At 53.9% G+C, this 13913-nt stretch overlaps 1 protein-coding gene across 1 annotated transcript; it reads right to left on the bottom strand.

Moving 5' to 3' along the window:
- Window positions 1-643: 643 nt before the first annotated feature.
- Window positions 644-13884, bottom strand: RGL3 (ral guanine nucleotide dissociation stimulator like 3). Its single transcript, XM_027085856.1, has 19 exons — window positions 13852-13884; window positions 13257-13370; window positions 12422-12645; window positions 12195-12248; window positions 11862-12076; window positions 7429-7571; window positions 7103-7318; window positions 6280-6383; window positions 6095-6179; window positions 5456-5500; window positions 5263-5349; window positions 5027-5059; window positions 4812-4933; window positions 4008-4103; window positions 3839-3907; window positions 3656-3752; window positions 2865-3017; window positions 2662-2776; window positions 644-1110 (listed from the first exon to the last, which is right to left on the bottom strand). The coding sequence occupies exons 1-19, from the start codon at window positions 13882-13884 to the stop codon at window positions 992-994; spliced, it is 2124 nt and encodes a 707-aa protein (XP_026941657.1). The 3' UTR covers window positions 644-991.
- Window positions 13885-13913: the final 29 nt, after the last annotated feature.

The raw sequence follows: 13913 nt of genomic DNA, 5'->3' as shown, positions 1-13913 counted from the left end.
TTTGACCACTCAAAACAGAAAGAACCCTGATTAATACAGTTAGATATAAAGCCCCTAGTTGATGTCTGGCAGAGTGGGAGTTCATGAGTCAGTATCATTCTTGTTGTTGCTGTTGTTGTTATGATTATGTTGCGGGTGGCCCTACAGCTCACTTTGTCTGTGCCTTCTCTACCTGTTTCTTCATCCTACCCCAGTACCGCTAGCTCACCCCTCTCATCCTCACAGCCCTTAATGACTCACGGGTGATGATGTTATTTGTCTCTGATTCCAATGAAATTTCTTCTTCACTCTCCCATATACATGGCAGAAAAGAATCATACCACCCCAACAATGTTGAGGGAGGGAGTCCTGAACCCTCTGTTTGTGACAGAGACCCCCCTGGATTCAAGTCATGCCTCACCCTGTGGAGCACAAGCTCTGACGCGCAGGCTTAGCGGCCATGGCTCACGGGCCCAGCCACTCCGCGGCATGTGGGATCTTCCCGGACCGGGGCACGAACCCGCGTCCCCCGCATCAGCAGGCGGACTCTCAACCACTGCGCCACCAGGGAAGCCCTCAATTCTTATCTTGATGAAAAGCGAACATGAAGCACAGGCGCAGAACAAACAAAAGACTGACTCCTGTTTCATAACTTTGATCACTATTTTCATCCACTTCTATCGCTTCACATATGTCTCCAGCAGTTACAAGATTTCTCTGGGAGAGGGTCTGACCCCTGACACCGCACCCCTTTCTATGTTTATGGGATGAAGCTCTCCACCAGCCACCCATGGGCTGATGTCTTTGGAATAGGGGTCTGGTGCCAAAAGGGTCAGAGGGATGAGGTCCAATAAAGTTTGGGGAGGGGGAGTTTACAGGGTATGGAGGACAATGGCCTCTACTGGGGAATGAGAGATTTCCAGAGAAGAGCTCCCTCCCTGCCCCCTGGTGAGAGAAGCCAGGCCCCTTGCTGCCCATGGGGCCCATGTCCTGGAGGAGGGGGAGAACCACCTCAGGCTGGGGACACTGAGGTTGTGTGCCGGGCCCCCTCCTTCCGCCGCAGCACGAAGTCTCCAGGGCCGGCTGGGCTCATTGCGTAGAAGACATTGGCATTGTCAGGAATCAGGAGCTCTGACCAGGGGCGGAGATGATGATGAAAGGCCCACACAACCTCATACTTCCCTCACAAAGGACCTAGGTAACCTTCCACCATTCACCTTGAAGCCTGAACAACCTTGGGTCCCTTCAGCTAGTGCTAAGCCAACCTCATCCTCCTCTCTTTGTGAACCTAGACCACTTCCCACTCAAAGCCCACACAACCTCATGTCTCCCCCCACCTCCAACCCCGTGAACCTGGGCTACCTCCTGCTATTTCCCCCTGGAGTCTAGACAACCTGCACTACAAGCTTGAACAAAGTCAGGCCACCCAGCCCAATCAACTTCCTGCCCATCCCACCCTTCCCCCACAGCCAACTCCCAGCCAAGTTCATGCTGCTCTCGCCATGAACTTGGACAACTTCTGACTTCCCACTTCCAGCCTGTACAAACCTCACACTTGGCACGTGAACAACCTCATGTATCCTTCCTAATGTCCAGCCAACCTCACATCATGCCCTTTAATGTGTCGCTTTCTCTCTGGTTTTTTTTTGGCCACACTGTGGGGCTTGCGGGATCTTAGTTCCCCGGCCAGGGACGGAACCCGTGCCCCCTGCAGTGGAAGCACAGAGCCCTAACCACTGGACTGCCAGGGAATTCCCTAGCATGTCAATCTCTTGCCTCTCTCTCTTTTTTCTTCCTACATTTTTTTCTCCATTTAAACAACTTTTTAATTGAAGTATAGTTGATTTACAATATTGTGTTAATTTCTTCTGTACCACAAAGTGACCCAGTTATACAGTATTCTTTTTCATATTCTTTTCGAATATGGTTTGTCACAGGATACTGAATATAGTTCCCTGTTGCCTCTCCCTCTTTTTTTTTTTTTTGCGGTACGCGGGCCTCTCACTGTCGTGGCCTCTCCCGTTGCGGAGCACAGGCTCCGGACGCGCAGGCTCAGCGGCCATGGCTCACGGGCCCAGCCGCTCCGCGGCATGTGGGATCTTCCCGGACCGGGGCACGAACCCGTGTCCCCTGCATCGGCAGGCGGACTCTCAACCACTGCGCCACCAGGGAAGCCCCTGCCTCTCCCTCTTGAAAACTGGATAACCTCCTACTCACCTGTACACTGAACGATCTCATGCTTCCCTACCCTGGATTTCAGTACCATGTGGCCCTCTCCTATGCCAAATTCAGAGTCCCCATGCTGAGCCCGGACAAACTCATTTCCCCTCAGATCCAAGCCCAGACCCTGCTTCAGTCTTGTGCTCCACCAGGTTGAGCCTGAAGAACCTCATGATTCTACACATTTAAGCCCGGATGACCTTCTGCACTCCCTCTCCACTGGACCCTGGACACTCTCATTTCCCCATAAATCCTAGGAAGTCACCTTTGGTGCCCGCTTCCCTCACACTGAGACAGGACAACCTCATGACCCCACCTAATGAAGGTACCAATATTTTTCTGCCTCTTACCCCAACCCTGCTTCATCTTACCCCTACTCTGTGCCAGAACCATCCCGGTCAGTCTGCCGCCCCCCTCCTGAAGCTGCCCCCCCAGCTCTGGCTCCAAGCTGTCCCTGCTCACCCCTGTCCCCAGGAAGGGCTTGGAAGAGCTGATAGTCCTGGGCCCAGGGCTGAGCCACATTGTGCTTTTCCAAGGCTCGCTGCACCACGCTGGGGGCCTTGTCCTGACTAGTGAGCTGGGAAGAGAGGGTGAGAGGTGAGGGATGACAGCCCAAGCCCCAAGGGCAGGGCTGCCACCAGCAGGTCCCAGGCACAGCCCCTCACCAGGATGCTCCGATACAGATTTCCATGGTCATTGTCGATGCTGACTCGGACGACGCAGGCCTCTGAGCCCTGTTGCCCCGGGAGGGAGATGTGAGGGCCACTCAAGGGCAAGGCCAGGGTCCGGGGGCCTGGTAGGTCTGGGCTCAGTGGCGGCTGTAGGCAGTGGGGTGGGGACTGAGCGGTGAGAGCACGAGGCCCCTCCCTCATTGTATGCAACACGTCTTCCTGCACACCCCAAGCCTGGGACATGCAATTAGGGTACATACACAAGCCCACATCTATGCAATCCCATCACATACAGACTTTCACGCCCTGTTACATGAATTCACACACGACTCATGTTCACACACAAGAAACCCTGTGTAACCAGAGAGCGGTGACTGCACCCATTTGCTCACAATTGTTGGATACACACAAGCCCATGTCCATGAAAAACCCTGCACATGGTCCTGTGGACACTGTGGATATTCACGCCTACATTTCCCCTCCAGGTATGCAAATTCCTAGGAAAATGCGTATCTGTGCAAAAGTGGGTGATTGCACCCCAGAGTACCTTGTGTCTAAGTGGAAGCTCTGGTCCAGATCTGAGCATAACTGATGGACAGCCCCTCAAACGGGGCCATGGAAATGCACGTGGCTTCCTGGACATATCCCTAGAGTGTTCAGCCAGCTGTGTGCATAGTCTCCTGTGTACATACCTAGCCCCCAAATCCTGTACACACACACACACACACACACACACACACAGCCCCGGGTGCCCGCAGTCCCACATGTACACATAGTCCTGGTACCTTGGTGCTGGGGCCCTGCGGCCCTGGAGAGGCGGGAGGACTGCCGGGAGGAGGGTCCCTCGTTCTAGGACTGGATGGGGGGGATGCTGGGGACAGACTGGGGGAGACAGAGTCTGAAGTGGGGTGGCTGCCCTGATCTCTGATCCTGTCCTCTCCAGCCCCTTTACCAAATGGGATGCTGACCTGGAGGTGGAGGATGAGGGATCCCTGGGACTCCCACCAGGGGATGAGCCTCTCTCTCGGGACAGCTTCCTGAAAATAGAGACAGGGGGTGAGGCTGAGCCCAGACTCAGTCCCAGGAGCGGATGCCATCTCTGCCCACGTCACTCCCCACATACTCCCTGAGACTCACGCGCTGAGGCGCTTGGTGAGGCTGATTCGCCGCCGGACGCGTGGGGAGCTGGGGCAGGAGGCGGCCGGTGGCTCAATGACCCGGGAGATGCGGTAGCTGAGGGGTCAAGATGCAGATGGGATGGGGGGGTTGGGAAATGAGTTAGAATCGGTCGGGAGCTGGGTTTTGGGGGTGTGTGTGTGGGGGAACAGCCAGGGGGTGGGCACCCAATGTTGGGGTCAGGGCCATTGCAGCTGTGGGGTCTTATCAGGGATGAGATGAGATGGCTTGGTTGGCAGGTCACACAGGGGTTTATAGAGGGGGACTGAGGAGTCAAATTGGGTCGGGGATAGAGTTCAAGGTCAGATAATCACTGAGGTCAATTGTTTGGATCATGGATTCAGTAGAATGAAAAGAAACCATTGGGACAGTTGAGTTGGATGCTCTGACATAAGAGTCAGTTGCTCAGAATTGGGGGTCAACGATTGGGCTCAGAGAGTCAGATGGGGGTTATGAATGGGATCATGGGTCAGATAGGGCCAGAGGGGGGGGAAAGAAAAGATGAGATGGTTGAATGGAATGGCCAGCTGCATGTTAAAGGTTGAAGTCAGAAAGTCAGATGGGTTAAGGTTTGGGGTCAGAGGTCAACTGGGGCCCTCAACTGGGCCGCAGACAATGCAGGGTGACAGGCTGGGTGGGGGGGTGTCAGGGCTCAGGAAGGAGGTCTTGGGAGGAGCTGGAGAGGTGCATGGGGCAGGTGGATCCAGTGTGTGACCCAGGGTCAGTGGGTGGGAGGTTGGTCAGGCCAGGCCACGTGTTGGTCACCTCTGCTCCTCGCTGAGCTGGCGCTGGGTGCGCAGGGCAGCCAGGATGGGCAGGTGGGAGCTCAGGCAGTAGCTCTGACAGCGCCTCTGCAGCTGCTGGATGTGGGCCAGGATCTCCCACTCCTGAGGGGGTGGCCTCTGAGACCCCATCCATGCTCAACCCCCATCCTGGACCGCCCCCCCAACCCCGGCATGCCCACCCCAGTGCCCACTTACCTTCCTCCTCTTCTCAAAGTTGATGAGATCCCCCTGGGGGCAAATTTTGTCTGAACTGGAGCCTCCAGGGTCAAGGATCAAGGGTCAAGGTCAGGGGTTGGGATGTCAGGAGCCCTACCGCACTAAGGGGGCTGGGGTCAGGAGCACAAGGCAGGGTCACGGGTGTGAGGTCAGGAGGCCCTCTGTGCTGAGGGTGAGTGAGGCTGGGGTCAGGAGTCAAGGGTCAGGGCTCAGACCTCCAGCATGTCCGGCAGGGCTGTATCCAGCATAACCAGGTCCGTGAGAAAGGTGCCAAGGTAGGGGATGGGGCCTGGGGGCAGTTTCTGTGGCCCCCAGAGCTCCAGTCACTCTCAGCCATCACCGACCCCACCAGGCTCCACCCCCCACCCAGGATCCTGCTTGTCCCTCATCCCAAACCACATCACTCACTGAGGGCAGGCTTCCTGGGGGGGCATTCTCCTCGGTAGCCTCCTCCTGGGGGAAGGGGAAGAACTGAGCAGTCCTGGGCTCTCTTTGTCCCCTCCCTCGGGGAAGATGCCTCCATCACAAGCAGTTGTAAAGGCCATACCCAAGGGAGAGTGAACAGGGAGGGGGAGAGAACAGATAAGCAGCAGGGGGCAGGGCTCACTGGGGATGATGGGAGGTGGGGCTTGTGGGTGCCTTGGCCCCCAAGGCTGGCCTTAACACAGGTGAAAATCCTTGTACCTGGAGATCCCCCAGAAATGCCCTGAACCTTGTTGGCACATTTTTTTTTTTTTTTCTTATCAAAGTCAAGTCCTTAGCAGAATTTTTTTTTTTCCCCTCTTTGCTCTGACTCTGGCCTTCAGTGACCTTTTCCCTGTAACTCTGGTATTTGTTGAATGAATAAATAAGGCAGCCACCAAGTGTGAGCTATAATGAGGGCAGCAGAGGGAGTAAAAACGCAGGGCTGCCCACAAACAAGAGGAAGGTCATTCTCGAGGCATAGGGAAAGGACACTGAATGTTATGACAATGACAAGCAATGCCCTGCCGGGCCCCTGGTCCCCTTCCTGGGCCCGGGATCTGAGGGGTCCTCACCCATCTGTACCTGGGAGAGAATCTCTCTGCTGCTGAGGTGATTGTTCTCATCGGAAAAAATCTGCGAAAGTTTCCTGAAAGTGGATAACGGTTCCCTGGGGGTACAGGAGAGGGGTCACGGGTGGCCGCGGGGAGAGTCAGAGCTGGCATGAGGTGGGCAAGGAGTACCGCGCCAGCACCCCGCCCCTTGCTCACCGGCTCAGGGCACCCCAGCTGCGCTTGAGCCGGTAGATGGGGTTAGATTGCAGGGCGGACAGGATGGCGCGCAGGGAGGAGAAGTTCCGCAGTTCCCGGCAGCGCTGGGGAGGGGGGTGGGGGACCGCTGGTCACACCCCCAAGTCTGAACCCCAAGTATGATCCACCTTTGATCCCGTGACTTGTGACCCCAGGTTAGATCCTTACAGCTCGCCCCATGTTTGACGGGCTACCCAGATTCAGCCTCCTCCCCCAGGGGCCCCCTCCCCCTCTCCAACCTGCAGTCCCAGCCCCTCTCCCAGCTGGCCCTCCATTCCTTTCCTCTGACCTTGGCTTCCCGTGTCCCCACTCCTTACTTCTCCCTGGGCCCCAGACGGACCCGTAGCATCTGTCCTAGACCCAGACTCCTCCCCGCCCGCCCAAGTCTCACCCCAGGTGTCACCCTTCTTCCCCCTTCGCCTGGCACGCCCCCACTCTCTTTCCTGGCCCCCATTTCTACTCTTCCTCTCTGCTCAGGCTCCTGCCCCGCTTCCATCCAGTCTCTTTCAGGACCTCTACCTCCGTCTCTTGGCTTTGGTCTCTCCTCCAAGCCTATCCCCTCCCCAGTGCCCCCATCTCATCCTTATTCCTAGACCAGCCCTGCGTCCCTCTGCGGTCTCAGGCGCCAGTCCCGTCCAGCCACGTCCTAGGCTTTCTCTTAGGCACCTCCCAGCCCCAATCCTCCAAGTATCCCCAGACCCCAGTCCTCGGCCTTCCGCCCGCCCCCGACCTCTCTCTGGCCTCGGTGCCCCATGCCCCCTTCCACCCACCCCCCGACAGGCACCTGTGCGATGCGGATCCACTTCTCCAGCCGCTGCGCCCTCTGCGGGGCGGCCAGGCCCGGCGACCCGAGCACCGAGCCCAGCACGCATCCGGTCACCGTGTTGAACTGGGTCACAGTGGCGCGCACAGTGGAGGTGGTGCCTGTGGCCCCCGGCCGGTCCCGCTGCGACCACACGGAGCCCAGGCACTCGAAGGGCCGCACGCGCGAGAAGAGCTCCTGCGCGCGGGGGTTGGGGGTGGGTAGGATCTGTGCTCAGCTGGGCCTCTCCCCCTTCTCCCTCCTCTACGCCCCGCCCCCTCCCGGCCGCGCCCAGCAGGGATCCTCACCGCATCCATCAGGGTCAGCTGCTCGGCCACGTCGTCTACACTGAAGTCCAGGAGCTCAGGACCTTCCCGCACGAGTCCTTCCACCTCTTCCAAGCAGCCTACCGGGGAGTCTGGACGGGGTATCTGGGCAACCCCTGGATGTCCTGAGGGAGCATTAGAGGGGGTCAAAAACTCTGAAGTTTGAATCCAGGACTGGCTGCGTGACCTTGGGCATCTGTGATCCTCACTTTTCTCATCTGTGAAACAGAGATCTCCTTGAGTGTTTTTAAGAACGTCAGAGCAGCAGTAACTGTTCATTGAGCATCTTGGGTGGATTAACGGGGAAATTTATACACTAACCCTGCGAGGGAGGTACTATTATGCACCTTTCTTAAGGGCAAAACTGAGGCAGGAATTTGCTCTCACATCTTCAGTAAATGGCAGAGATCTGAAGCCAGGTGCTCAAAGTCTAGAATAGAAAATAGAGCTTTTTGACTTTGAACCTGTATTAGGATAGGATCCACCTGCCCTTTTCTGGTGGTTAGAGGTGGTATAACCTCGTGGTTAAGGAAAGGTTATCGTCTTAACGTCCCCAGTTCAAATCCAAACTGGTCCACCGGGGTGCTGTGCGAATTAAGCAAGACTTTAAACCTCTCTGTGCCTTGGCTTCTTCACTTGGATTTTTTTTTTAATCACATGAAATCACGCATACCAGACGGCTATAAAGTACTCAATACATATGATTTTTCCGAGGTGGCGTTCAATGGTGGCGCCCCCTAGGGGGACATTTTGGAAGTTGAAATCTTGCCACAAGAGGGGCTTGGCACTCATAGTGACGAACTGTGCCACCAGCCTCCAAATGTCCCTCCAAGAAATTTGTGTCCTTGAAAAACCTGTTTACAATACTTGGCACCTAGAACTCAACTATCTTGCTCGTAAACGCTAATTATTTTGGCTCTAGAAAGGCAAGGACTGTGAACTTTGTTTTGTATGGAAATGGCGAGTGTTGTTCACCATCTTGGAAATTGATGTCACCAACATCTATGCTGCTGCATCTGTGTCGCCAGTGCATCCCCCTGCATTAGTTTCTGGCTGCCATATTCACCATGATGCTATGGCAGGTGAAGGCACTGAACAACTTCATCATGTCTCCTGGTGAGGCATGCCCAGACATTGACATACCAACAAGTATAGTTGATTGTTGTGTAAATTGCTTTTGTTTTATTTCTCCTTCCTATTACAATTTCAGCATCATATTATTATTTTTTTCATATTATTATTTTTAAATTATCTGTGTAAGTCTGTTTAATTATCTGTCTTTCATTTCGTATTAGGACAGGTAGCATTGCAAAATACTACTTTATTTTTATTTTTTGGCTGTGCTGCCATGCTGCATGCAGGATCTTAGGTCCTGGAACAGGAATCGAACCTGTGCCCCCTGCAGTGGGAGCACAGAGTCTTAACCACTGGGCCACCAGGGAAGTCCCGCAAAATATTAGTTTTTAAAAGTGAGCATAGGGGGAAAAATTACTCAGCCATAGAAAGGAACGAAATTGGGTCATTTGTAGAGACGTGGATGGACCTAGAGACTGTCACACAGAGTGAAGTAAATCAGAAAGAGAAAAATAAGTATTGTATATTAACGCATATATGTGGAATCTAGAAAAATGCTACAGATGAACCTGTTTGCAAGGCAGAAATGGAGACACAGATGTAGAGAACAAACACCAAGGAGGGAAAGTATGGACACCAAGGAGGGAAAGAGTGGGGTGGGATGAATTGGGATTGACATATATATACTAATATGTATAAAATAGACAACTAATAAGAACCTGCTGTATAAAAATTAAATAAAATAAAAATTTAAAAAAATCCCATAACTTGAGCACCAAAAAAAAAAAAAGTGAGCATAGGGGAAAAAAATTGCACGTAAATCTAATCAAACCTTTAGCTCTTACAGCAAGTATGGTGAATAGAGGAACGTGCTTCATATCACCATGAGAAAGCTAACAGGTAAATGGAGAAGAATGTGAGACATTCCTCGGGACAAATGACCCATTATTTTCTCCTAATGCCATTAATCAAAAGGCAAAGAGGAACAGTCATAGAAAAAAAGAGATCTAAGAAATGAACACTTGGGACTTCCCTGGTGGCATAGTGGTAAAGAATCCGCCTGCCAATGCAGGGGACACGGGTTTCAGCCCTGGTCCAAGAAGATCTCACATGCCGCGGAGCAACTAAGCCCGTGCGCCACAACTACTGAGCCTGTGCTCTAGAGCCACAACTACTGAGCCCGTGTGCCACAACTACTGAAGCCTGCACACCTAGAGCCCGTGCCCTGCAACAAGAGAAGCCACCGCAATGAGAAGCCCGAGCATCGCAACGAAGAGTAGGCCCCGCTCGCCGCAATTAGAGAAAGCCCACGTGCAGCAACGAAGACCCAACACAGCCAAAAGTAAATAAATAAAATATATAAATTTATTTTTTTAAAAAAGAACACTTTAAATGGATCTTTGGTTTTGGAAGAAACAACTATAAAGAAGACAACTTAGGAACAATAGGGGAATTTGAATATGAGTATTTTTTGATATTGAGTAATTATTGCTGATTTCATTGGAAAAGATTGTGGGCATGAAGGTTATATATATTTTAAAGTCCTTGTCAATTACCAGTGAGAACCAAAGTATTTGTGTGTGAAGGGATGTAAGTCTGGGATTTGCCTTCAAATCATCCTGAAAAAAAAATTTTTTTTTTGGTCAAATTGATAATTGTTGAAGATGAGTGATGGGTGTTTCAGTGTTCTTTACATTACTTCTCTCTACTTTTCTATATGTCTGAAATTTTCCATGGTAAAAAGTAACCCCCAAACAAGGATACTAAGGTTCCCAGATCCTGGCATGAAGTCAGTGTTCAATAAATGTTCATTTTCTCCTCTTACCTCAAGAACTCATAGCTTAGGGCAGCACTTTCAATAGAATTTTCTGCAGTGGTGGAAATATTTTCTACCTGTGCTGCCCGATGTGGTTACTGAGCACTAGAAATGTGGCCATTGTGACCAAAGAACTGATTTTAATTTTTATTTAATGTTAATTAAGTTCAATTTTAATAGCCACATGGGGCTAGTGGCTACCCCACTGCCCTGTGCAGCTCTGATGACTTGGAATCAGCTGGTGAAATCTTGAAGGCAGAGGAAGAAAGATACTTGGCAACCAGCAGGGAAGATGAAGGGATAAAATGTATATAAATAACTCTCACCAGGGGAGAGAAGTGGTTGCTACTTTGTAAAGCAGAGAGGAATGTGGCCAGTTTAAGGATTAAAGAATGGATTAGGGATATAAAGCTCTTGTGACAGGGATCAGATCAAACACAGATGGGTGAAAGATGATACTTTATAAGCAGGATGCAATTACTCAGTAGACAAATCCGTGTTGTAACTGACCCTGGGGATAGCGTTGGGGACAAGACCAATAGGTTCTATGCAGAAAAATAAGGCAGGTAATAGGACTCAGAGTGGGAAGCTGTATTTGTTGGGAGGGGATCTGAGAAGGCATGTCTGAGGAGATGACAACTGAAAAAAGATCTGCGTGAAGTATGTGGATATATTTCCTTCCCCCAAAAGCTCTCTACAACAGAGGTTGTAGACCTCTGCTGTAGAGAGCAACAAACGTGGCATGTGGGATCTTAGTTCTCTGACCAGGGATTGAACCCATGCCCTCTGCAATGGAAACGCAGAGTCTTAACCACTGGACCACCACGCAAGTCCCAGCAAACTTTTCCATAAAAGGCTAGATAGTTTGCTGACACCCACTTCACTAGAAAACATCAGTATGATTTATTGTATCGATTTCCTTATAAGTGGTAGATTCTAATAAGTAAGAATCTGTGATAACAACAGTAATGAAAATAATGCTATTTGCCAAGCTCTCATTACTTGTTTGTTTCCTTGTCCACTAATTGTCTTCCCCAGGGAACAGGGAGCTCCTGTCCACTGTTACGTGCCCAGAGCCAGTGGCTAAATATCTGTTGAATGAATGAAGAAGCCAATGAGGTAAGTACTGTCATTGCCCCCATTTTGCAGATAAGGAAACTGAGGCTCAGAGAGGTGATTTATCCAAGGTCGCACAGTCAGCAAATGGCAGAACTAGGATTTGAACCCAGGTCTCTGTAGCTCCTAAGGCAAGTAGTAATAGATGATTTGTAGCCAAAAACACAGGGTATCCTGACCCAATGATGGACTATCTTTGTAGTTGGGATGTGTTGCGTGGGGGAGGTGACAGACAAATGCCAATACTTTAAACAAAGGGCTATTATCCCCATTTTACAGGTGGTGAAACTGAGGCTCAGACAGGGTTAAGAACCTTGCCCAAGATCTGTAGCTCCTCCGTGAGGGGAGAAGACCCCTGGGGGAGGGAGAATGCCTGTTCCGGACACTATCGGTTCCCCAACCTGCTCACCTGCCCACGTCTGGGACCGCTCCTCTTCTTCCTGCTGTGGCTCAGCATTCTTCAGGAAATCTCCCAGCAGCTTTTCTGCCTCCCGGGCCTCAGCCCCTGATGGGGCTGCCCAGCCCAGAAAGGTGCAAACACTGCCTAGGTCCGAGTGGGCAGGGGGATCCCAGAAATCCTGAGGGTAGTCCCGCAGCCAGGAGCCCAGCACTGACACCACAGCCCTGGCCAGAGGGGTGGGGCCTCAGAGCCCAGCCCAGAGCTCTGGACCTCTGGAGCCCCTACACTTCAGATCCTTTTGACCTCTATGCCCCCCTGCCCACACCCGACGGGAGGACAAACCTCAGGTTGTTGTTGAAGGTCAGATCTCTTCCCTCTGTCTTCTTGATCTCTACCCTGGAAAGACATCCCCCCTCCGCCATCAGGTGAGGAAGAGGGCGGCTGGAGGGGACTCAGGAGGAAGATTCTGGGGTTGGAGGGGGGGGTCCTGGTTCTAAACCGGAGGGAGCAGAGGAGTATCCAGGTGAAGGTCTGGGGAGGGAACATGAGAGTCCCCCGTTGGTACTGACCCCGGCGGCAGGGGCGGCGGCGGCGGTGGCAGGAGAAGGTCCAGCACGCGGGCAGTGGGCACAAAGGCCCGGTGGGTGGCCAGGAAGGCAGGCACGAAGCCTGGGTCCTGCTCGCGGTCTCCAGACACCAACTCCCGCACCAGCCGCTCCAGCCGCGCTGCCCTCAGCGCCCGCACCTTGCTGGTGCGGTAATGGAGGAAGGTGTCGGCACCGGGGCTGGGGGCCTGCGGGGCAGGGTGACCGCAGTGAGACACAGAGGAGTGGGCCCCAGCATCCCATTCCAATCGTGTCTTTGGGAAGCACCGATCTTGCATCTGATCCTGTCCATTCTTCTGAATCCTGCCCCCTGAGTTCATCATTCTTCCCCATTGCACAATCGACCCCCGAAACCCGCCTGGAACCTCCTCATCCGCCCAGGCCCCGCCCTGCCCTCTGCCCCACTTACAAGCCACCCCTACCTCACCCCCACCTCCGCCCCCAGGCTGCTCCCAGCTCTCCTGCCGCGCTTCACTGGCCCGTTCCCAGGCTCTCTGCCCCACCTCGCTCTCGCCTGGTCTCTTCTAAAGACCACTCCTTCAGCTCCGCCCCACTAAACCTGGCTTACCTAGGCCCTGCCGTCCAGTTCCGTCCCCAAGTCCTGCAAGTCACCTCGGCCTCACCCGGCCCCGCCTCCTCATCTACCCCACTCACCTGGCCGCCCCCGGGCCCCACTCCATCCTTACCTGGTCGCCTCTAAGCCCCGCCCCTCCTTCGGGCCCTAGTTCCTCCCCTCCACTCAGCCCCGCCCTCACCTGGTCACCTTCCGCTCGGCCCCAGCCTCCTACCCGTTCCTCACCTGGGTGCCCCGAGGCCCTGCTCCCGGACTCAAGCGCTGACTGCGCTGCCGCCGCAGGGAGACACTGTACACCGCGCCGTCCTCGGTCTCCTCGCCCCAGTCCTGCAGCGGCGCCTGGACGCGGAGGCGAGCTCAGGACGCCGCAGGGGGAAGGCTCCCGGGACCACGGCCCCGCCTCTTCCGCGGACTCAAGCCTGATCCCTCCAGTTTTATCCCCCTTTGCCGGCCAGAGTCAGTGAGACTCGGGGCAGGGGTCCAGGCTCGGGAAGTCCCCTCGGCGCCGCGGGTACCCTCCTACTTAGCCCTTGGGAGGATCGGGTGGCATTTGGGGACGTCCCAGGGTCCAGTCTTAGCGAGTCTGTCTCTAGTTCCTCCCGCAGATGCGTTCAGAGACACTCCCGCCACCAACCATCCCTAAAAGGAGCCAGCCACTTCACTGGGTCAGGGCCCGGGAGGCCAGAGGTAGGGACTCCCAGGCTGTTCCGAAGGGTCCGATTTGAGGGGAGAGAGGATCCAAGGGGCGGTCGGGGACCTGGAGTTTCTGGACTTGAGGGTCGCCAGGGATGTGGGGTCCTGGGACCCCAGGTCCCCTTACCAGGGCGAGCTCCTTGCTCGTCGTCCGCTCCATGGTCCGCTCCCGTCCCGCTCTGCCGCGCG

Source organism: Aethalodelphis obliquidens, unplaced genomic scaffold, assembly GCF_003676395.1.
Source record: "Aethalodelphis obliquidens isolate GAN/ISIS:26980383/991018 unplaced genomic scaffold, ASM367639v1 scaffold53, whole genome shotgun sequence".
Taxonomy (NCBI): Eukaryota; Metazoa; Chordata; class Mammalia; order Artiodactyla; family Delphinidae; genus Aethalodelphis; species Aethalodelphis obliquidens.
This window is presented reverse-complemented; position numbering and strand designations above follow the sequence as displayed.

Coding starts and splice junctions, on each gene's coding strand:
- RGL3 (XM_027085856.1), bottom strand. CDS start 13,884: ATGGAGCGGACGACGAGCAAGGAGCTCGCCCTG. Junction 4,934..5,026: donor ACTTTGAGAAGAGGAGGAAG/GTAAGTGGGCAC, acceptor CCACCCCCTCAG/GAGTGGGAGATCCTGGCCCA. Junction 4,104..4,811: donor CAGCTCAGCGAGGAGCAGAG/GTGACCAACACG, acceptor TTGACCCCTCAG/CTACCGCATCTCCCGGGTCA.